The sequence below is a fragment of the Humulus lupulus genome, chromosome 2 (assembly GCF_963169125.1).
Source record: "Humulus lupulus chromosome 2, drHumLupu1.1, whole genome shotgun sequence".
In the NCBI taxonomy this organism is placed as follows: domain Eukaryota; kingdom Viridiplantae; phylum Streptophyta; class Magnoliopsida; order Rosales; family Cannabaceae; genus Humulus; species Humulus lupulus.
In genome coordinates this window covers 46,824,405-46,849,530 of record NC_084794.1, presented here as the reverse complement: position 1 = coordinate 46,849,530, position 25,126 = coordinate 46,824,405, and the positions used below count along the sequence as shown (strand labels likewise).

General features: G+C 34.3%; 3 protein-coding genes across 3 annotated transcripts; 1 reads left to right on the top strand and 2 right to left on the bottom strand.

Annotated features, from left to right (window-relative positions):
• Positions 1-12,529: 12,529 nt before the first annotated feature.
• Positions 12,530-14,904, top strand: LOC133817758 (transmembrane ascorbate ferrireductase 2). The gene is made up of 4 exons (XM_062250358.1): positions 12,530-12,819; positions 13,438-13,486; positions 14,156-14,355; positions 14,479-14,904. Exons 1-4 carry the CDS (start codon positions 12,616-12,618, stop codon positions 14,782-14,784), a joined length of 759 nt encoding a protein of 252 aa, XP_062106342.1. The 5' UTR covers positions 12,530-12,615; the 3' UTR covers positions 14,785-14,904.
• Positions 14,905-15,584: 680 nt separating this feature from the next.
• Positions 15,585-19,718, bottom strand: LOC133817757 (uncharacterized). The gene is made up of 7 exons (XM_062250357.1): positions 18,795-19,718; positions 18,026-18,160; positions 17,558-17,910; positions 16,609-17,353; positions 16,422-16,518; positions 16,278-16,332; positions 15,585-16,035 (listed from the first exon to the last, which is right to left on the bottom strand). Exons 1-7 carry the CDS (start codon positions 19,336-19,338, stop codon positions 15,973-15,975), a joined length of 1,992 nt encoding a protein of 663 aa, XP_062106341.1. The 5' UTR covers positions 19,339-19,718; the 3' UTR covers positions 15,585-15,972.
• Positions 19,719-20,954: 1,236 nt separating this feature from the next.
• On the bottom strand, positions 20,955-23,405 carry LOC133817756 (cyclin-B1-2-like). The gene is made up of 4 exons (XM_062250356.1): positions 23,152-23,405; positions 22,784-22,884; positions 21,851-21,948; positions 20,955-21,256 (listed from the first exon to the last, which is right to left on the bottom strand). The coding sequence occupies exons 1-4, from the start codon at positions 23,275-23,277 to the stop codon at positions 21,156-21,158; spliced, it is 426 nt and encodes a 141-aa protein (XP_062106340.1). The 5' UTR covers positions 23,278-23,405; the 3' UTR covers positions 20,955-21,155.
• Between the last annotated feature and the right edge of the window lie 1,721 nt (positions 23,406-25,126).

Genomic DNA, 25,126 nt, shown 5'->3' with positions numbered 1-25,126 from the left:
TCATCAAAATCATTCGAAGCAAGCAGCGAGTGTGTGGATGCACCCACCTCATCACCCTCCTGTCCAGCCAGCACGGGTGAAGAGGGTACTTCCTCGACATGAATAGGTCCCGGGGAGTCTATGGCATTCACGGGTTCGAGACCATCTTCATCCGAAACATCGGCGATAGTAGAAGGAAACAACCCGACCTTCCTAAGGTTCTCTAAAGTAACGAGATTCTTGACATTCTTCTCCACAGGGGTTATGGAAATCAGTGCCTTAGCCCTAACAGTCATAGCCTGGGTTAGGAGCGGCCTGTAAAAAGGCCCGACGTGCTTAAACTTGGAATAGTTTGCCTCTGCATGCTTAGTGAAGAAATAGTTGTTAGCATATCTAAACGCCTTGCTGTTTCCAAAGATCTCTTCCAAGAAGGTGTCGGCACCCTCGCTCGTCAAATGGTGGAAGTGGAAGTCCTCGAGTTTCACTGAGAAGGGTTCGTCTTCAGATCAAATAAGTAGTGGATCTTATGAGGCACTGGAGCAACCCATTGTCTACGATGATAGATAATGTACAACGCAGATAACACCAAGATTGTGTTGGGATCCAGCTGAGAAGGACTAATACAAAAATAATCTGCCACCCTCCAGAAGTATGGATGAAGAGAAAGTAGGGCACCAGACTTGATGGAAAAGCGTGTCTAGGCACACATACCCAAAGGTGGGTCCTCAGCTCTGTCGTTTGGACCAGGGATAGTAATACATACGTTAGAGAGGTCAAATGTCTTCCTTAAGTTCTTTACCTTCTCTTCAGTCATGTCAGAGGCATCCCCCTTGAACCAAACAACCTCGTAATCAGCAGGGCGAGGCTTCTCAACCGGTTTCAATATGATCTCACTGGAAAATGTGGCCCCATAATCTGATGAATGGAACTCTTTTTGTCGTCTCTTCTTCTGTTGTGCAGCTAGCGAGTCTGTCTTCCTCTTAGAAAAAGGGTGAACCACCTTAGGTCGGAACCTATGAATAGAATGCTCGTGAGGTTAAGTAACCTGGCAATAAGAGCCCTCGGTATGTTCTCACTGAGAAGAAGAATGATGGGGAACCCAACTGGTATCCTAGTTCAAAGGGCATGGCAAGGAGTCCCGCTGACCGGACAGACTTTGCTGAGAAGAGTGACTTCGCTGAGATGTGGCCTGAGAGCCGCGAGAAGTACTATGCTGAGAAGAGATTTGCGAAGAGCCAGGCAAAGAGCCTTGAGTGATGTGCCTGAAAATCTAAGGAATATCTTCGGAGGGTTGCCGAGTTGTCTATTTTACTCTCACCATTGGGCTATACCTTTTCAAGAAGTATTCATCACTGAAAAAAATATAAAGCGGAGCAAGGAAAAATCATTTTCACCCTTTCCAAGAACTCCTATGGAATACGCTCGCTTACAACCTTATCTAACGAAGAGGAGCTGGACATCTGCAACAAAGAAAAACAAAGAGTAAAGCTAGTATATCGACATAATGAAGCTCCCTACCACGGACCAGATAGGCCAGTAGCTGGGGGCAGGTCTATTACTAAGGAGCCAAAAATGAAGAAATCAAGGGAAAAATCTATAAAGAGGGTCGACCCAGTGAGACTAAGCTCAGGCCGACCACCATAGGACTCCCCTAGACTTGGAAAAATTGATCGAAGTCTCAAAGTAGGGGTCGGCCTAGGCCTAGGCCGACCACCATAGGGTATTGGAGACTCAATAACGTGCCAAAAAGAAGACTAGGTGGTCGGCTTAGGGTTAGGTCGACCACCCTAGGGATTGGAGAACACTTTGGCGCATCAAGGAGTCAAATAGTGTTAGGAAAACTTATACATGATCTCTATTTATTTTCACGTAAATCTAATATTACAAATTAATATGAGATAACCTAGAACATGTTTCTAAAATTGAATTCAAAGAGAAATAATGATAAGAATACTTACATTATACGCAGCGGAATGAAAGAGTCATTCCTTCAGTTTCTCTAACCCTTGTATCCTTTATGTCGCAGAGTATCACCAAGAAACTGAACTGATCTTCTATTATCTTCACAGTCTTCCAAAGTATCCATGGAATCACCTAGACTAGAGTGGGCAATTCTCAACACATGAGATAGATACAGAGAGAAGAAGAGAAAGAATAATGAGGCTTAGAAAAGGACTTATGTTTAGAGATAATCTAAAACCTATTAGAAAAACAGTGTCTGTCATCTGATTTCAACTCTCACTTAACATTCCTTTTATAGGCTCAATTAGGTCATTTATTTAATTAAAAAATCAATAAAATAATAGCCAATAATCAGCCCTAGGTCGAAATTATCATGGGCTTTAGGCCCGTGAAATTTCCCATCTGATTATAAGCTCATTGTACTTAAAATCAAGGCTTGTATTATTTCTATTGATTTAATTAATTAAATAATTATTTAAATCCTTTATCAAATTAATTATTTATAATTTGAGCCTTGATTTAAACTTATTTATTAATTTAGATACCAATTTATCTTAATTAATAAATCTATCCTAATTTCTCTTTTCATCTCTAGATTACATAACTCTGTGAAACTATCCAAAATTGACCGGTTCAACTTTGATAATTCTAATTGATAACTAAATCAATTAATTGAGACTATCTAGATTATTTTATCCAAGGTACAGTGGGGACCATGAGCCTATGAAATCAAGCTCCAATAAGTTATCATAAATCTAACAAATAAATTTACTAACTTATTAATTCCTCGTGACTCCACTAAAGACTCAAAATTGCACTCTTGAATTGATAAAACACTCTCTAACAAATATAGATACGCTATTAATTATCCATTGTTACAACCATAATTGTCACTGAATCCTCTATAGATGACCTACAAGGAGATGAGACTAAAATATCGTTTTACCCCTCATTGTATTTTATCCTTAAAACACTTAGTTTCTTGTAAATGATATTTCAGCAAACTAATATTAATTACTGAAATGAGATATCTATCATTTAGCACCTTGAATCAAACTAAAAGGAAACCATCATTTCACTTCTTCATTAGAAGTTATAGATGTTCATAACTATGATTAACCCTCCCACTCAATTATACTACCGAGTTCCCAAGATGTAAGTATGGGCTAGTCCGTAGGGTAAGCTGGTAACGAACAAGTCAAAGAACTCAAATAATACAATCAGTTAGAATACTAACCACTTAGAATTGAGATTGAATTGATATATGTTCAACTATATGATATGACTAGAATAGATAATAACGGTATGCTTACTTATCCTATCAACTGTCAATATCGGTCCAGTTCAATGTAACAAATACATCTGATCTTATCTACTTTGCTAATGTTCTGGAAAGAACATAACACTACAATGTGTAAGTAGATCATATCGTAGATTGGCAAGTCAGTGTAAATCCTGTGCACTGACTAATCTTAGGACTAACTTATTTTGAGCATATAATCATATTTATATTCCACTGTGATTACGTCACTATAAATACGATTAGCTATATGCTCGGGATTTAATAGAAGTTTATATTAAAAAATAATCGTGAAAATAAAACATGTGAGCAAAGTGATTGACTAAGTCAAAAAATGATTTCTATTCTTTTATTGATAATAAATGAGATTACAAAGAAATTCAGTTTTAATTAGGGCATAAAACCCCAAAAAATAGGAGCTAAAGTGGTTGGCCTACCACCTTAGGCCGACCACTCTGAGGATTTAAGCTCCAGAAAATCGCAAAAAGGCTAGGGTTCAAGTCTCATAAAAAAAATGGTGCAACACAAGGAGGATCTAGGGTCAACCAAAACTGAGGATTTGAAACACTGGAAATTGCCTACACCTAGGTTGTGAAACCCTAGAAATCCCCAACCATAGGGCACATAGGTCTGGAAATCGCCTAGGTAAGAAAATCCTAGGGGTATTTGGCCTAAACCCTAATCCCCTAAGCTTGGAAATCGCCTAGGCTAAGGAAAACCTAGGATGGTCGGCCTGTGAGGGAATTTGAAGACCTGGAAATCGCCTATGGCTAGATGGGGAACCCTGGAAATCGCCTAACCCTAATTTCCTAAGCCTGGAAATCGCCCAAGCCAATGAATCTAAAGGGTGGTCGGCCTATAGGCATCTAAACCCTAAGCATCACGCAAAAAGAGGCAAGGAACAAGCCAATTTTTTATTGAAACAAGTCAATTATTTTGGATCAAAATAAAGCAAAACAAGGAGATTCAGACAGATTCATCAAAGAGGTAAAAATTGGGAAAGAATACTTACCAATGAGGAGACACAGAGAGTTGATGAAGAATTGGAGAATCCCATAGCTCGAAACTTCCCGAAGAAGGCGCATGGGTCAGGAGTCTGATGAGTGAGACCTTACTTATAGCCTCTTAGGCTAACCATATTTTTAGGCATTCAAAATCCTTGAAAAATATCTGGTATGGTTAAAAATTCAAATTCCTTGAAAAATATTTTGTATTTTTAGGAATTAATATCCTTGCAAAATATATTATATTTTTATGACTTCAAATTTTCTTGAAAAATATACTAGATTTTTTGGAAATTAATTTTCCTTGAAAAATATAATTATTATTAGGAATTACAATTATCCTTGAAATCGATAGTTAATAAAAGTACCACGTAATGTCCCGATGGACTTTGCTGTTAAAGTACTGCTATGATATATTTCTCGGGCCATATCAAGTTTACCGTAATGTTGAACACATTATGATAAACTTGGGGGGCAAATTTTATCCCTCAAAAATTCAGGGATGACGTGGCGAATGAGAAAGCAGCATGTGGCATCACAAATCGGGGAAAAACGACGAAGTATTGAAAAAAGACCGATGATCAAGAAAGATAGGTCCAGGACCTATAGATAAGTCGACCAGGCCAAAACCCCCTAGGGGTGGTCGACCTGGTCCTAACCCCTAGGGGTATTCGGCCTGACCTGCTCAAGAGCCACATGGGTGGTTGGCCCACCTTATTCTTCATAGGGTGGCCGGCCTAAACTCCCAAATACACTTCGCTGGATAAAGTTCACACTCATTCAAGCTAAAGTTAACATGCCTAGCACCCAGAAGGTCATCAGGCCTAGCACCCAAGCTCTAAAGGGTCATCGGGCCTAGCACCTAAGTCTCATAGACCAACCAAGACTTAGTGTTTCACCAAAGGTTTCAATCGTGCATCGTCAACCACAATCCAGAGAAACAACGAGAAGACCCACGATCTCATAATCATGGGGAAGTGGACACATATCTCCACTACCCAATAATTGTGTACCAAACCATGATCCCAGTATTACTTATCATGTAACAACCCCTGGGTACTATAAATAAAGGACCCAGGGCTTCATAAAAGGGACTTCTTCTTTTTTGATCTTTTTGGGAACAACTTTGAGAGAGATATTTTTTGGAGAAAAATTCTGGGCAAGTTAGTAACGAGTGAATACTTCGGTTCATTCGTGTAATTGTCTATCAGGAGATTCAATACCAAAGACTAAGTGGATTAGGTTATTACTGTTCATCAGAACAAGGCTGAACCACTATAAAATCTTTGTGTGTTTATTTAAGATATTTGTACTCTGTCGTATATTATTTTTATTTCGTTCAAAATGTGTCGTATACTGTACATACGACCGTTGGCCAATTTCATAGCTCAACACTTTATAATTTGATTATTCTCAATTTTTCTTTAGACCTGCAATTGAATATTCTGACTTTAATGCTTTCATTAAATTGAACAAACACTTAATAACTCGAATGATTTAAAGTAGCAAAACCGCAAGGAAACAAAAGAAAAAAAAATCAAATGAGGATGACACATATCTTTGGCATCTTAGAATTGGTCATATAGGTCTAGACATGATAAACCAGTCAACAAAAAATGGACTTTTGAGAGAACTAAGAGTTGGAACTCTTCCGATTTGTGAATCTTGTCTAGAAGGAAAAATTACCAAACATCATTTCTTAGCTAAAGGAAATAAAGTTAAAGAACATTTGGAGCTTGTACACAGCAATGTTTTTGGTCCAATCAATGTACAAACAAGAGGTGGGTATGAGTTCTTCGTCACTTTTATTGACGATTACTCAAGATATGATCATACTTACTTAATGCTTAAGAAATCTGAAACCTTTGGTAAGTTTCAAGAATTCAAAGCTGATGCTGAGAAGCAATTAGGTAAGACTCTTAAGACACTTTGATCTGATCGAGGTGGAGAATATTTTGATTTAGAATTCAAAGATTTCTTGCTGGAGCATGGTATTATATCCCAACTCACAGCACCAGGAATGCCACAACAAAATGGTGCTTTTGAAAGAAGAAACATGACTTTGTTAGACATGGTCAGGTTTATGTTAAAGCTATTCTTCACTTCCTCTCTCATTCTGGGGATGCACTCAAACGACAACTTACATTTTGAATGTAGTCCCATCTAAGACCATAAGCAAAATGCCACTGGAACTGTGGAATGGAAACAAACCTAGTTTGCACCATTTCTGCATTTGGGGCTGTCCTGCTCATGTTCGTAGACCTAAATCAAGGAAACTTAATTCAAGGTCTGAAATGTGAATTTTTGTGGGCTATGCTCCAGAGACAAGAGGCGGTTACTTCTATAGTCCCAAGGATCAAAAGGTATTTGTTTCCACAAATGCAACCTTCCTTTAACACGACTATGTGAATAACTATAAACCTCGGAGCACGGTAGTTTTGGAGGAACTCGTAGCTGATAAGATTACATCACCATCATCTTCATCATTAAATGATAAATGAAAAATCGAGGAAACCACTATTCCTAAAAGGAAACCTCGGTGCAACGTCGTAGTGGGAGGATCGTGAGACACCCTGTTCGCTATGAATATGAGGCACATGTCCTTGTTTCTGATACAAATAAGGATGGTCCATTAACCTTCAAAGAGGCAATGGATGATCCTGAAAAGGAGAAATGGCAAGAAGTCATGAACCAAGAAATGGAATCTATATATTCCAATTCTGTCTGGGAACTTATAGTCCATCTGAAGATGTCAGGTCCATTGGGTGCAAATGGATATACAAGAAGAGAAGAGGCGTAGATGGGAAAGTGGAGACTTTCAAAGCAATGCTATTAGCCAAAGGCTTCACTCAAAGAGAAGCTGTTGATTATGAAGAAACATTTTCTCTTGTGGCCATGCTTAAATCTATTCGCATCCTCTTATCCATAGCTGCCACCTATGACTATGAGATATGAAAATTGGACGTCAAGACAACCTTTCTAAATGGATATCTTGATGAAAGTATTCATATGGTACAACCAGAAGGGTTCATCAAGAATGGGGAAGATCAAAAGGTGTGTAAGTTGCTGAAATCCATTTATGGATTAAAGCAATCATCTAGATCTTGGAATATCACCTTTGATGAAACAATTAAAACATATGGCTTCAAACAGAATGTCGACGAAGCATGTGTGTACAAATACATCAAAGGAAAAGTGGTGGTTTTCCTAGTTCTTAACGTGGATGACATTCTCCTCATTGTCAACAATGTAGAGACATTGTCAAACATGAAGAAGTGGTTAGCCAAAAAGTTCCAAATGAAAGATTTAGGCGAGGCGAGCTATGTTCTAGGAATCCAAATCCTACGGGATAGGAAGAACAAGTTCTTGGCAGTTTCTCAAGCTAATTATATTGATAAGGTGCTTGAAATATTCTCTATGGAGAATTCCAAGAAAGGTCAGTTACCGACCAGACATGAAATTACTCTCTCCAAGGAACAGTGTCCTAAGACACCTCAGGAGGAAAAGGATATGAGAAAGTATCCCTTGCTTTAGCAGTTGAGAGTCTAATTAATGTATGCCATGTTGTGTACTAGACTCGACATATGCTATGTAGTAGGGATTGTGAGTTGTTATCAATCAAATCCTGATTTGGAACACTGGATTGTAGTAATGCACATTCTCAAGTATCTTAGAAGAATGATAGATTATATTCTTGTATATTCAGGGGGTGAGTTAAACCCTACTGGATACACTGATTCTGATTTCCAATCTGACAAAGACAAGTGTAAGTCGACGTCTGGGTCAGTGTTCACTCTTGGTGGAGGAGTTGTGGTCTAGACGAGTATTAAACAATCCAACATAGCAGATTCAGCCATGGAAGCCGAATACATATCGGCTTGTGAAGCAACTAAGAAGGCAGTTTGGTTGAAAAAGTTCTACATTGATCTGGAAATAGTTCCAAATATGGATAAGTCACTAATCCTATACTGTGACAACGGTGGAGCAGTAGCTAACTCCAAGGAACAATGAAGCCACAAGACAGGAAAGCATATAGAAAGGAAATACCATCTGGTTAGAAAGATTGTGCACCGAAGTGATGTGACTATTATGAAGATAGCATCATAACAGAACCTGGCTGACCGTTTACCAAGACACTTCCTGCAAAGTCGTTCATGGGTCACATGTGCAACATGAGATTAAGGGAGATGCCTCACTTGCTTTGAGGGCAAGTGGGGGATTATTAGGATTAATGCCCTAAAAGCATGTAAATACATTTTATTGAATTAAATAAAAAGAACAATTTTATTATATTTGAATATTATAATTATTCTTTAAATTAATTATATGATAATATCAAGAAAATTCCTTATTCATTTATGAGAATATGATTTTGTATTAGTACGAGAGAATTAAGATCATATATAAGGAATAAAATAGTCAGTAACATATTAAAGTATGGAATCTTTAATGAATGGTTACTAGTGCGGTTTTCTAAGCATACGAGATGCAATTAATCTAGATTCATATTACTGATGTGGATAGACAACTTAGTAAAGTTGTTGTATATAATAGAGATTATATATGACAAGACCGATAAGAATTAATTATCTTTATAAACTTGGTGTTTGGCATAAATATTTTATTCTTATCATAATAGATGATCATTTGTAGATCAATCTAAATCCTGAGTATTCATGAACTCATGTTTGTGTTTATTAGATCTTTTGATTCACTCATTAAGATTTCTTTGTATACTGAGGCTAATGACTTTTTCTTTGGAGATTTAATTCTGGAACTGAATAGTTATTTAGCTCAAATCTATAATTTGATTATAGATTAATTATTCCCTTGTGAATTAATGGTACTTAAGGGTCAAGAGGTAATAAGAAAGGGAAAACAGTAATTTTGACCAGCTCTAATTAACGAACCAATAAATGGATGACAAAACTGCATTTATTGATTATATCAATGGACTACAAGAGAAAACTCTGTAAATATAATTCTATAAATACTTAGAGTGCAATTCCATATTTATAGTGGAGTAATCATGGAATTAATAAATAGGATTATTGGATTAAGGAGCTTAATTAATAATCTGGTTTATTGGAGCTTCGTATTATAGGTCCATAGTCCCCAGATCACCTCTGTCCTACATTGTCAAGGGTAAGAATGTCAAAAGAAAGATTTGTAGAGATGACTTAATTGCAAAGGAATTAATTTTCTTGGGTAAGGAAATAATTATGTGATAATTATAGACAATTGATTAATTATTTAACTATATATTTTTATTTTGAAAAACTATAGGTTAAAATTAATATTAATCTTGTTTGGGTTAATATATAAAGAGAGATTAATAATTATCTTATTTAGAATAAGATATTTATTTATTTATTTAAAACTAATATTTTAAGATAAGTTAATTTTGAATTAACTGATATTTATTTTGGGATAAATATATTGTCTTAAATATTAATTAAATAAACAAATGAGAAAATTTGAGATAACCCTAATAGTGTGGTTGACACACTCACTGTACAGTGAGTGTGACGCTACACATAGGGATTTCCTATCCCTGAGATTTAAATTTCAAATAATTTATTTATTTAATTATTATTTTTTAAATATGATTTAAATTAAATAATTAAATAAGATTATAATTGATCAGTTTTATTTTGATAAAATAAAGATTAATTAAATTAGTTAATTATCTTCGTAAACTTGAAAAGAAGTGATTCTTTAAAAAAAAAAAGATTGGTTTTCATAGACTGTCAGAGTCTCACTCTGAAAAAGAAAAGCGATAGTTTTTCCTAAACCTGAAAACTATCCAATATATCTTCTCTTTATCAAACCTCTCTAGATTTCATGTGTTGAGTACATTTAGAGAGTCATAAATCAACATTTTGAATCCTACGTGCCCACACATGTCCTTGTGTGTTTGAGGATTGATATGGAAGATCAAGGTGTGAGCTTTCAGAATTTGGATAGGAAGATCGTTGATTTTATACAAAAAGATTCGAGGACATTTGATAGGCTACAAGATGTAATCTCTAACTTGATTGTATGTGATTTAATATATATAAATATGTGTGTATGATCTTGGCTGGTATTAATAATTATTAAAAAGGGCCTATTCCTCGCTGTGTATATTTGATTTGCTCTTTTAATACCAACATTGCCAATCCCCTAAGTCTAGGATTCTTGTCCTCGGACCTGGAGTAGCTGCTAGGTGTCAAACGCCGCAACTGTGGCCCACTAGAAGATCATCTGACAACTTTTGATGATCTCGAGAAGTGGTATCGAGATCGTACACTCGACAATCGACATTTCCCACAACACTGCCTGACATGGGCGAACGTGCACCGTATCCTGACACAGTCAGATACGTGTTCCCCATAAGGTTGGTAGGCAACTTTCTACAAATGGGCCCCGTGCAATCCACCTGGGCCCATGATCTTTATTAGTACATCCCTATGTAATTAATTAGCAATTTACTCCCCAGATGATGGGGAATGTTGTATTAATTGTTCATTAAGGGCATTAATGACCCATGGCTCTATAAATAGGGTTGTGGCATCTCCTTGTAAATGATTCAGAACTTTGGCTAGTTAAGTATTGTAAACTCAGAGCAATATATACGCTGGATGAGACTCCATTAAAGCTTGTTCAAATAAGCTTCAAACTCTCTAATACCAAAGACTCGTGGACTAGAGCTCTTTTATAGCCTGAACCACGTAAAATCACTGTATTATTTTCTTCTATTTTCTGTCAAGTTCTTAGATTATGTTGATAGCGAAAAAGACAACCAACAAATATAAATTCAAATGTTATAAAATATCATTATTATAATTAAATATATTCCTAGATATTTAATAATTAACAAATTAAAAATATATATTTATTAATTATATTAATATAAATTCAAATATTATAAAATATCATTATTATAACTAGATTTTTATTAATTATATATCGATATAAATTCAAATGTTATAAAATATTATTATTATAATAATATTTAATACTAGATATTTGTTAATTATATTAATATAAATTCAAATGTTAGAAAATATCATTATTACAACAATATATAATAGAAGACTAGATATTTAATGATTATATTAATATAAATTCAAATGTTATAAATATTATTATTATAATAATTTATAATATATAATATATAATCCTAATTTTTTATAAAATTATGCTAGATTAAATATTTAGCAATTATAATAATATAAATTTAAATATTATAAAATATCATTATTATAATAATATTTAATACAAAATTAGATATTTCATAATTATATTAATATAAATTCACATGTTAAAAAATATTATTATTATAATAATATATAATACATAATAAATACATTATATATAAGTGTCACATGTGTACAAATAATATAATTGTGTAACTAAATAAGAAATTATAATATATTTATCTTCCATTAATAATAAACAAGTTTCTTCTCCAATCATTGACCTATGATTTGAATAATATTATGAATATTTTGTATCTTAAATATGGTAGTTTGTAATTTAAAATGTTATCATTTTTTTTTAAACAAACCATAAACAATGTTTTAGTTTAATTTTTTGAATATGTTTATGTCATTCTTTTTATATATAATATTATTTATTTATTTAAAATTTATATGACAATCATAAAAACTTAATAAAAATAATTAATAAATTTTATAAATAAAACTAAGTAAATGTGCATCTAGTAAAAACTAAAAGAAAGATTATAATATTATATTATAATATTATTTTTTTTATTGCACGTTATTTGCACCTAGTAATAGAAAAATATCACATTATTTAGGTAAAAGTTTATTATAAAAAAATAATTATATTTTTATTCAAAATATAAGAATATACATTACAAATATAAAATATTTTATTAAAAACTAAAAGTTTGATTTCAACAAATATATAAGAGTGTTAAAAAATAAGTTAAAATAAATTAAAAATCTAATATAATTAAAATTTTATTTCAAGAGAGGTCACAAATAATTTCTAATAATATCAATTAGGTCCTTAATATTTTTCATAAGTATCACTTAGGTTTTCGATTGAGGATTTATAGAAATACTTTTAATAAAGCAATAAACCTAATTAATTAGATGGATAGTCAAATTGTCATTGCTATGATAAACGAACAACACATTACCAAATTAAACGACATTACAATGAGCAGTTATTACTTATTTTGATTGGGTACGGCGTCGTATTATGGCAATATTATTATGGGCACGTTGGTCAGAGTCAAAGAAAGAGTGGGTGGTAAATGGTATACAGATCAGATGGTGGGAAGATAGAGATGAGTTTGACAAGGCATTGCCAAGAAGAAGAAGAAGAAGAAGAAGCTTTTCAATTATCCTCCTCATGAACACTCTTTCTGGGTCTCTCCCTAGAACCGCTTTGAGAACTAAAGAAAGAAGAATGGGTTCAGTTCCTGTGATTCGCTTTCCCATCATCTTCTTCATCAGAATTTTCGGAATCATTGTGGCCGCTCTGCTTTTCACCTGGACAAACCATTTCAGGGGAGGCTTGGCTCTCATCTCTGATAACAAAGATCTCATTTTTAATGTATCCCATCTCTCCCTCTCCCTCTCCCTCTCTATTTCTTGTTTTGTTTTTGTTTTTATGATTCTCATTTTGATCCTTTCCTTGTTTTTTGAATTCAAAAGTTGGTATTCTGAATCTGCTTTCTCTAATGGTCAATGGGTTTTGCTCAGTTCAGCTTCTTATACTTTTGGATTGGGTGAATTTGTCGTTTACTTTGCTCTAGATTGAGATCATCGTTGGTTCCATTTGTACTTCTGATCTCTTTATATGAACTTGGTATTTGAATTCATCATGATTATGTTTTTTTCTTCTTCGTATACAGAGCTAATGAAAAAGGTTTTCCTTTTATACCTAAAGTTGTAATGAACTCAATTTGTAATTTTGTGTTTCTCTAATTGCTTAAGTTTTTTTTTTACTCCACAGAATCATAACAATATCATGTACCAATTGGATTCATGCTCTTAATGCTTGCCTTTTTTCCCGATCTTAAACAATTTCTTAGGATATTTCATTGCTTCTATGGTATTAGATAAAACTTATAGCCTTGGTTAAATTGGCTAATTTGCAAAAAAAATGGTATGTTACTATTTTTTGCTGGAATATGTTTTTTCAAACTTTGCTTTTTTGTCTCTTTTGCAGGTTCATCCTGTGTTGATGGTACTTGGTCTTGTACTACTAAATGGAGAAGGTAAATGCTTTTCCCTGTTTGCAGATTCACTTCGACTCAAAATCCATTGTTTGAACTTCATAAGCAAAGATTTTGTTAAAAGCGGTGTTTGGTCTTGTAAATTTTTGTACTTCAATATGCCAGAATCTTGCCAACTGAAAAATGAATTTCTATAACAAGCTTCCAGAAAAGTCTTCCAAGATTCTTATGAGTTTTCAAATTGCTAAAAGTTTATTTTCTTATGGATTCATCTTCTTGATATGGTATTTTTGGATCTTATGGAGTTTAATTTTCCCTTAAAATTGAAATTGCTTTATCATTGCCCATTTTAAAGTGATGAAATATGATTCATATACTTCTCAAGTTGATGATAACCGCTTAAGTTCACAAAATCCTTCTCTATAGGACTGCATAATATAATGCTAGAACACAGGTTGGTAAATTCAGATTCATTTGAATATAACCTCCAATGTTGCTGTTTGAAAATTCATAACTACGAGGACACTCTCAATATGGAATACCTTCCCAAATCCAATAATAATTAATTGGAATCTTACGATCATATGCAAATAGTCGTAAGCTAAACACGAAACTGTGGATGACAGTTACCAACTATGAAGCATTTCATTATTCGTCCATAATGGCACTTTTTAATTTCTTGAATTAAATGACTTCTGTGGATTGGTGCAGCCATGCTAGTGTACAAGACTGTATCTGGAACAAAAAGCTTCAAAAAATTAGTTCATCTTGGACTACAATTTCTTGCTGTTTGTTTCAGCATTATTGGTGTATGGGCTGCTTTGAAATTTCACAATGACAAGGGCATTGACAACTTTTACAGCCTGCATTCCTGGTTAGGCCTAGCTTGCCTGTTTTTATTCAGCCTCCAGGTAACTCCTTGGATCCTTTTCTCCCAAACATCACAATTTTATTATATACTTTTTATTTAAGAGTTAGCTTCTGGAATTATTCTCACGGAATGTGAAACCATGTTTTCTTCTGCTTTGGCACAGTGGGCTGCCGGATTTGTGACTTTTTGGTATCCAGGTGGGGATGCAAGTAGCAGAGCTTCCTTGCAGCCGTGGCATGTGTTCTTGGGTGTTTATATTTATGCGCTTGCCATTGCTACTGTGACTACTGGTATCTTAGAAAAACTCACATTTCTGCAGATCAGTCAAGTGATTTCACGCTATTCAACTGAGGCTATGTTGGTGAATTCTCTTGGTATATTGGTTGTGGCTCTTGGTGGAATTGTTATTCTTGCTGTCATTACTTCTACCAATGAAAAAGTTGATAATGTCAGAGAAGCAACTGAGTAAGCTGAATGAAACTAAAGTAGTTCCTTAGTTGTAGGAGTGAGTATACTGCTCGATCAAAATGTTTTTGCTATGTATCTGTATGATACATTATATTATTGAGCGATTTCTTTTGTTTGCCCCCTTTTGATGTTTTTTGCTTTATGCTTCGATTTGTTGATGCCACGTTTTTTGGAATCTGCGTAACTTAGAAACTGAAAGGAACATATATTTGGCCGCTATCTTGTACAGACGCTATGGTTCATACCTTCAACAATTAGTAGGGTCAAAAATGTAAAAAGTGAGAAAAATAAGTGTGTTGCTATAAAGTACGTAAGGTGTATAACACCATGTGCGATGACATTGTATCTATTAAGGTTAGTAGTTTCAATACTTATTATTAAATTATAGCTGATAGGATTCAATTTTTAAATTTAACCACACATTAAATACCAACTTAGGTGGTATTGGGAACTTTAAGGTGCCTTACAGCATTAATAAAAAAAACAAACTTGTTCCCAATTTTACATTATGCATAGACTGCTGAGCCATGAATGAAGGAGAAATACTCCTCTTCAACCTTTTGGTTTTGGTATTTGTATAGGGAAGGAACCTAATAAAGGAACAATCTAAGGTGGTCATCATCGAGGTTCCAAAACTCATTCAGAAGAAATTATCATATTTTGAAATGCAAGGAAATGACCAGCATTTTACTAGTTAAACGCACGTTTAGAACCTCGTTTCATTCATTTTCACAATTTAAGCTAAATTTTAAACGGAGGCATAAAAGTTGAGAACAACCGTACTGATAAGATCGAGAGAGATTGAACTGAATCATAATTCATTAATTAAAGCATGCAATTTTTTCTTTTCAGAATAAAAAAATTCTACGTCAAAATTCAAGTACAACACCAGTCCCCAACCTCAAATCAGCGAACAAAATAAAAACGAAAGAAAAAAGTTATTTCAAAAATGCACAGCTGAATCTGCCCGGAGAGGCGAAAATATTGCACTCTTCACTGAGTCAGGACTAAAATTACAAATACAGAACATCAAAAACTTGCCAAGGCAAGTACCATTATTCCAAAATGATGAGAAACTAGAGAAGAAATCAAGCAACAAAAACTTCTCTAGTCTTATTAGAATGCTGACATTCATTTCCAGCATTGCACACAAAATTTGGAGGGCCTCCTTGATTCACGTCACAAGGACTTAAATCCACAAGTGTTCTTTTCGATATTCGCGAACAATGACAGGCACGCTGGTTGGTGGCACCTGAAAGAACATAGTCAAGAGAAATTATCATTTGTGTGGATAAGACATGACTGCTAAACCTAGTTTCCCAATAGGTCTATGCAAACAAACATGTAAACATTGTCTGTGTGGGTGAACAAGAGAGATGCCACTATGTCACTTTCTGTCTATAAGCTTAGACACAACCATGTGTCTATTCAAGAATGAACTCCAGAGTCCGTAACAAATGACTAGATTATACTCGAATTTACAACAATGCTTACCATGCCATAGTCCGTGATGATCATTGATATGTAATCTGAAGGTGTGGCATCGTATCTGCCAATCAGAATTTAACAGGGTCGGTTAGCCAACAGTATAAAAACAAACATTTGTGGCACTGTTTTACTAGAATCATCAATACTTACATCAGATTCAGATGTTGTAATTTTTCACTCTTTGCGCAGTCATCCAAATCAATGGTTTCCTCTTTACCAGGAACCTTGGAGATGGCATCCGGATCACCTGCAAGAAATGGAACAGATAAGCCTAAGGCCCTCAAACACAGCAGAATAAGAAGCCTATTTGAGATCAACTATTGCTAGAAATGCATACCGAGCTCATTAGAGCATATAGAATCTAGCTGAACCCTTTCATGAAATTTATACGCCTCACAACACACTAAAACTGGTACACGAAATGCATGAGCAACCATAGCAACACATGCAGTCCCAACTCTGGAGTATACTGTTCCATTACATAATACTGATGAAGCACCCAGGAACACTCGAGTAACTTCATGCATGATATAAGATACAGCATTTATATTAGTGTAAGTACAGTTAAGGCCCTTTTCCACCAACCTACGAAGTAAGAGTTGGCCTTCAAGTTTTGGACGAGAGTCCACTACTACAACTCTGAACTGTCTACCAAGCTCATGTGCATGTTGTAGTATCATTTCAACTGCAGATGAGGAGCCATATGTGAGAAGAACATCGCCATCTCTGATTTTGGTAACAGCATGTTTGACTATCACCTTATCAGCCAGAATAATTTTCTCACTTATGAAACGATCAATATCTGACAGAAGTAATGTTTTCGCTTCTGACTCAGAGAGGGTTAGAGGTAACTTTGCGACAAGGCTTTTAAGAAATCGAATTGCATTTCCCATGCTGATGGACAAGGGCCTGCACTCAATAAGAAATGATACATAACTACTTATTTTTGCTGTCAAATCTCTATTAAGATTCTTTTCAGGAGGTGTGGAATAGTCTCTAATTGCCTCTTGAAATGCTTCAAGCATTGCAATACATCGAGCATTGCCACCAGAAATATCTCCTGATAAATACTGCAACCCAACCTGAAACAAATACAGAAGGTTACCTTAGACAAATGTAATAAAATAAAATTTCATAATGAGCGATCTTAAAGATTAAGACCTAATCACAAACTATAGTAACTTCAGATAGCAGAATGGCAAAACCACCAACTATCTTATAGATCATTTGCATTCATTGTTTAAGAATACACCACAAATTGCAAGGCACAACATTTGTATACATACCTTGTAAACAGCAGGATGCACGGGGCCAAGTTGGAAATACTTTGATTCAAGATCAGGAAGTTGAGTTCCATGTTCATATTGAGGCAAATGCCTGAATAACTCAACTCTGTTAGTAGCCTCAGTTTGGTTCACCATTGCGCGTCTTTTTGCCTTTTCCACCCGGCTCTTGTCATCATACTGCATGCGTGGTTGAGGCACATCTTTCTTTCTATCCTTTTCTGGCTGACGATCACCAACCTTCTTTTCAGTGGCTGCCACCAAAACATTGTCATTCTTTTGTGAAGGGGCCTTTGTGGTTTTAGCTGGTTTCGCACTCACTGCCGAAGCAGCAGCAGGTATCTTGCCTCCGTCAGCTGATGATAAAAAAAAAAAACACAAGCGTGAGTTCATTGATTTGTAAAATAATTCAATCAAATAGTCTATTTCACTTTAAAAAGCGTGATAAATCAGCAGAAAAGTCATTTGCACTTTTAGCAGCAGCTTTTGCAGCTCGTTGGGCCTCTTGAAGGGCACGTCTTTCAGCTTTTGTGCTTTTCTCTTTTGCTGGCTTTGAATTTGGAGGTCGTTCATTTTGCGCTCCACCTGATGCTCCTCCAACTTTATCTGCATTTATTGGTTCATAAATTGTTGGATTTCAAGCTCTTATAAACATAGGACGATCCTAGGTTTATGAACAAAAATAATTTTCTCATCTTATTCACAAGATTCTTACATAGCAATTTCCATAAGGATGAAGAACACACAGTTATCTCTCTGGGTTTTCCCTGCTATTGGCAAACTAAATGTTACATCAAAGTTTCCTTTGCTCTCATACCTATTTCAACAAATCTCCATACATCTTTCAAAAAAAGTAAAAAACTTGACAGCTCCATGGTCAGTCTATGAAATGCTCTCTCAATAACTAAAAACAAATATAGTCAATAATTAATCCATTTCTTACCACCCCATAAATTTTGCCTCTTTTCTAGCTTTTTCAAACTTAAAAGCATGATACATGTCTTGTATTCAAAGAAGTTTATCGTCATAACAATATATTTTTCTCTTTGAATTGACAATTTTAGTACCCAAAAAAAAAAAGCATGAGTAGGCTGAAAAGTAGGGAAACCCAGTAGAGACTATTTCCACTAAAAGCATTTCACACTTTATAACCAAACACCCTAAACCTAATAATTCAAAGCAATGCAATCCAAAAAAAAAATTCAGTAAATTTAATTAAAGAAATCATAAAAAATCATACCAGGAATACCAGGTGGCAACTTTTCGACGGTGGACACCGTTGTCAGCTCACTCGCCGGAACACTGCTTGCCCTAAGTGCCGTCAGATCGAATCCTCCACTAGGTAAAGAAGAAGCAGCAGACGCTTTAACCGAGCTGCCCCTGACAGCTCGACCAGGCGACAACGAAACGACGTCGTCCGCGAACTCGCCGTAGCTCACTCCAACTCTACCAGCGAAAGAAGACGACGCTGTCGGAGACATAGTAGCGGGAAAGAAATCCGACGGGTTATAGCTACTGCCAGCGGCGATGGATTCTCGGCGGAGGGGGGAAGCGGGATTTGGGACGAACGGAACCGTACGGTTGTCACTAGAGTGACGCGGCGGAGGGATCATGACCGGAGAAAGTGAGTTACCGGAGGGGGAGATTTCGGCAACTGGAGGAGAAGAAGGGGAAGATAAAATGGGTTCGGTCTGACCCGAATTGGTTCTATCGGGTGGGGCAAAAAACCCTACTTGGCGAATCTTTGGATCGATCACAGTACGCGGAGCCCGGCGAGAATCCATTAGTAGAAATGGGTTGGGTATTTGAGAAGATTTAAGACACTTTTTAGGGTTCGGAAGGAATGAGGACTGTTTGTCCCTCCTCCATTCGAGAATCGAAACTCCCTTTTTCAGAGACTGATTGGCTGGGAGGAAAATACTAATTCCATTCGGATTTTCCCGGAATATTTTTTAACTGGAGAGAGAAAGTACACAACTTAAAGAGCCAGACTTTGAAGCTTAAAAAAAAATTCCCTTTATTTTTTCCTTAAATTTTGAAAATGGACTATATTTATTAATCTTATAGGTCAAAAATCCTAAATCTGAGCTTCTGTGTACGAACACTAATGTAGTAATAAAGGGAGAAAGAGTACAGAACTTTAAAAAAAAAAGTTTTTTGTTTTTTTAATTTATAGGAAAAAACAAAGAAGAAGTAATTAAATAATTTAAATGGTTATAGTTATAAATCTCAGCCTTTTATGAACACTGATAGGAATCTATTACATAATACATAATTATTATTATCATTATGTTTAGCTTAAATTTATTTTGAATGAAAATACAGACAAAAGAAGTGGAGGGATTTGTTGTCGTTGGGGTAGGTAGGTAGGTAAGAGGATTTGAAGAGATAAAGATAATAAACATGATGATTATGGGAAGCAAAAAAAAAGTTGAAAATGAAATTTAAGAGTGATTAAATAAATAAATTGAATTAAAGTTGCTTTGTCATGCTATCATTAGCCATTGATGATGACAGGTCATTTCTTTACAATCAATTATCAATTTTTTTAGGTACCAACAGTCTTCTCCAATTAAAATTAGATTTATAATGCTTTTTTAAAAAAAGAAAAAGAAAAATTAACAACAGTGAAACCGAACAATTTTCGTTTTGTCAATTACATGAAAGCATAAATTATTCATCAATTTGCGTGACCTCTTGTTATTATTATTTTTTGTTGTCAAAGTGATCAGAATCTCATTGAAAAGAAATTAGGAAGAAAAGAAAATATTTATGATGGAATAGAAAAATAATTTCTACTCTAATTGTTTGTTTTTTTTCGGGCTACTCTAATTGTTTGGTAAAGAGGAATAAACAAAAACTAAATTATTTTTACTTAATAAAATAAGGATACATTAATAATTTCATATTGTCTTCTATTTAAAAACAATTTTCGAAAAAAAATGGCAAAACTCACCTCATTTTTTTCCACCTCATTTTTTTCCACCCCCTTTTCTCTTCTTCCTTCTTTTTCTCTCATACCAAAGATACAATTTTTTTTATTTCTCTCCAAAATTTTATTTACTCCCTTTTTTCTCCTCAATCGAACATATGCTTAATTATTAAAATATCTATTTTCTTTAAAATTAAAAGAATTCATTACACAACATTTTTTTTATGATATTCCCCTCGGTTTTCTTTCTTTCTTTTTTTTTTTTCTACAAAACCTAAATTTTACAAAAATAAAAAACATATATTTTAAAAAACAATTTATGAATAACTTTTTGTAAAAAATAATTTTTATTTTTGAGTACCTCCAAACTCTCAAAAGCCTTCCCCAATCTCAAGGAGTTAAGTTGGGCTTTGTTTTAGGCTTATATCACACCCAAAGTGCATATATATGGAATAAAAATCATTAATATACCCAAGGCTATGTAGTTTATATCCATAGGGAAATCAGCATAACACAATAGATGTTTGATCTTTAGAAGAATACATGTTTAGATGAAAGTGACAGCTTAAGAAATCCTTAATGGATTAATGATGATCCAAAAGAAAAACATTTAAAAAGCTGACTAGCCTGACTGGATTTCATTCAATGCATTAACAAAGTAAAACATTATTATATAAAACTTGGGCAGACTGGACCCTTTGACAGCCCCAGGCGAACTTCCATCCCGTGATGCATATCAACTGGCCGGAAGGTTTCTGAATCACGCGGATCTGCAGAGCCACAAATCCAAATTATTAAGAAAGAAAAAGATACCACGAGAATGTCATATATATAGTTGTTAGTTACACCACACAAGTCAAAATTACTCTCTTAAAAATGAAATTGTACATGGGAGGTCCTAGAAATTTGAGAAAAGTGGCGTGGTAAACTGACAAAGTTCAGGGGGAGTTATACGGAAACAAAACAATCACCGGCTCAAACTTCAAACCCCTCCTCTACAAAGAGAAACAAATTCTCTCTCAGTACTCATCAATCACTTGTTTTTCTTCATTTGGAAGACTCTGAAGTCTAAAGTGAAGGACTTAAGATGAGTGAGTGAAAAAGGCAGTGAAGACAAAATCAAATTTCAACCCCACATTTCCCTCTCATTCCAAGAAAAAAATAAAAATAGAAGGATATAAATCTATTGAAATTCAGAAACACCAAGACATTTTGGTTTTGTGCAAACTTTCATTATCAAGGGGCGTGGTAAACAAGACTCATAACTGAACAGAAAATAGACGATTCCAAAGTATCCTGGTCATTAGGCAAACGACTTAGAAACGTTTTCTTTTGAATAAGATAAATTTGTAGAAATAATTTACCATTTAGATAATCCTCAAAGCCAAAGTCATCCAAGGTTCCAGTCATTGCCTCCAAACCCAACATTGAAGAGGGAATTGCTCCTGGAGGCCTCTGAAATCTGCAATTTATTTTGGATATGCACAAATAAAACAAACGAATATCAAACTGAACTAAAGAAAATTTATATAAAACATAAAGTTTAAGTCCATTACGTATGCATCACCACAAACAAATGATTTTCTAGACAGTGTCTTTTACACTAACTACACCTAGTCATTGAAATGATGGACAACCGAGCATTTTTTGACAATACTATCTAACAAATCTGAGCTGGTGTGACCGTGACCGTAAAGCAGTGACATTTATTTCTACTAGGTAATTCGACCATGGAGTACAAAACAAAGAAGTTGAACTCATGCATTCTGATTTTTATGACTACACAACTCATGAAATGAACTCATAAAAAAAAATCAAGAATCACGCCCTAAAAAACTCTACAGCCATGGTGGTAGCGGGTTATAAAATAAATAAACGAAAAGAGGTATTTCAACAGAAACTTTAGCGTGTTCATATTTTCAATATTAAAAAAACGAAAGCTGAGAATCAGGTAATGCTTTCCATTACATGAGAGGTAGGCTCCAAGCCTCCAAACTCCATTTACCTCCAAAAGTTGTATCATCGTATTGACAAACATATACATGGACTCTTCAAATTAAGCACAATATAGTATAATGCAAATAACTCACCATTTCTATTGATTTAGAATCCTGACTCCTAACCAATGTTATAGATACCTAGATTCTCTTTTTGTTCAAAATATAGTTGAACTATCCAATTTTTTTAGGCTCAATCACAATAACAGGTAAATAAAAGGTAAAGAAATAATCAATAAATCTAATAATCAGAAAAATTAAGAAAATCCCAATTAACAAGGTTTAAGAGAAGCAGCTTACCGTGAAAGAATTTGCCTGTCAAGGTCCATTTTCAAGGGGAACGCACTTCCATATGTGTTGGCCAGAATTTTCCTCTTTATCTCCTCTTGTGTTTTTCTCGCCTAAAACCAAATTTATAATCATATTCACCAGCCTCAAAATCTAATTAAATCGAACAACAACACCAAGATCCTATTTTTCGAAAACCCTAAAAAATTTCCGCCAAAATATACAGTATGTGAAACAAACAACCATATCACGAAAAACATAACACCAGTTCAAAATTCCAAAACAATCTACCTAGTAAGAGCTGAGGCAATAGTTATGAGAACACTTAATCAGAAAAGGAAAAAACCATTATGTCAGTGCATCAGAGAGAAAGAAATTACAGATTGGCAAGCCGATTCGAGAGGATGAGATCCAACGATATCGCTCTTGACGCCGTTAAGGCCGAAGCGAAGCGCATCGTTTTGAAGTCCTCCGATCTCGTGGGCTATGGTCTTGGGCGCCTCCATTGTTGTTTTCTGCTCTGCAAACTTTCGACTCCGCGCTCTGAAACTTTCTGAGCAAGGCAATGTTTGGTGTTTTAGGAACTTTTAGTGAACAAGAAGAAAGATTTCCGGACCCATAAAAGCAAATATACTCAGCGTGATACGTCGTCGTTTTCATCCCCTTCTTTTTTATTTTTCTTTTCACTACTCCTTTATGGGCTTAGCTTTGAGGCCTTTAGAAGGCCCAATAAAAGCCCAGTTTTATTTTTTTTCCAGGTAATTTTTTTTATGAAATTTAGGTATGCTATTGCATTTTTTATTTTATTTACAAAAATTTACAATAATACCAAATTAGTAATACTGGAAAATGAAGTTTTTCCCACTTTTTTTATCTTTCTCTAGACTACATTGTAGGATTATAGAATTTAAATCTAAATGCATGGTCCTTATTATTTTTCAACAAACATAATAGAAACATAAAATAGCATGACATGTAGATGAATATCAGATTTGTAAATTAAAATAAACAAAAAGATGTAAAAACTTACAAATATGCAACAGAATAATCTCTCATTTATTTAGATTCTCTATCATTTTGTCATTTCTGAATGCTAGGAATGACTAAGAATTTAAACCGCTTAGATTATGTCAAAGTCTTCCAAACCTATCTCTAAATCAAGTCTAACAAAGAGTGACAAATTTTCAACACATGAGATAGAATTAGAGATGGAAGATATTAGATTGTCTAGGTTTTCACTGACCCAATTATGAATCAACTGACTTCTTCTTTTTCTCCCTGTGAAAACCCTAGACATTACATTTCTTATATAGACAACTTAATGAGCTTTATTTTAATTAAATTAATTAAAATAATAAACAAAAATCCAAAACCTTGGGCTCCCACACATGGACTTAGGCCAAATCTCTTTGTCTTGAATATAAATCCCAATTGAGCCTAAATTCAAAGCTTTTTTAATTATTTATATTTTAATTAATTAAATCATTATTCGAATTAACTAATTATAATTTGAAACTTGATTTATATTGACACAAATTTATAATTATTAATAAATTTGTCGAAATATTATCTTTTATTCCCAAATTCTTATTATATGTAAATATCACTAAATTAACCTAGTCAATTTAATATTTTTAATTGATAACTAAATCAAATGTTTTAGACTATTAAATTTGATTTGATTAGAGACGACATGTGGACCATGGATCCATGAATACAAGCTTCAATAAATTCTCGTGAGTTTATTTATTAAATAAATTATCTCACTATTTATTAATTTTTTGTGACTACACTATAGATTCAGAATTGAACTCTTGAATTCATAGAACGAAATTATTCGTATAAAGTTGCTATCCATTGTTGTAACCATTACAGTCAGTCAATCATTTATCGATGACTTACTAATGAGTTAGGTACAAATTAGCGTTTTACCCTTCATCAGTATTTTATCCTTAAGACACTAGGTTCATTATAAATGATATTTCTGTGAACTTAATCACAGAAATAAGATATCTATCATTTAACCTTTTGAAAAAAGCAATTAAGGAAATCATATTTTCACTTCTCTTACATGAGGTATAGATTTCATATCTATGAATAATACTCCCACTCAATTATACTACTAAATCTCCAAGATGTAAGTATGGATTATACCGTAGGGTAAGGTGGTAACGAACAAGTCAAACTATTTAAATAATATAATTAGCAGAATATTATCACTCATAATTAAGATCAACTTGACCTATGGTCAATGTTGTGACATTGATTAGATTCGACAACAATGATACTTATTTATCTATCAATAATCAATATCGGTCCTAGTTTGATGTAACCAAATACATCTGATCTCATCTA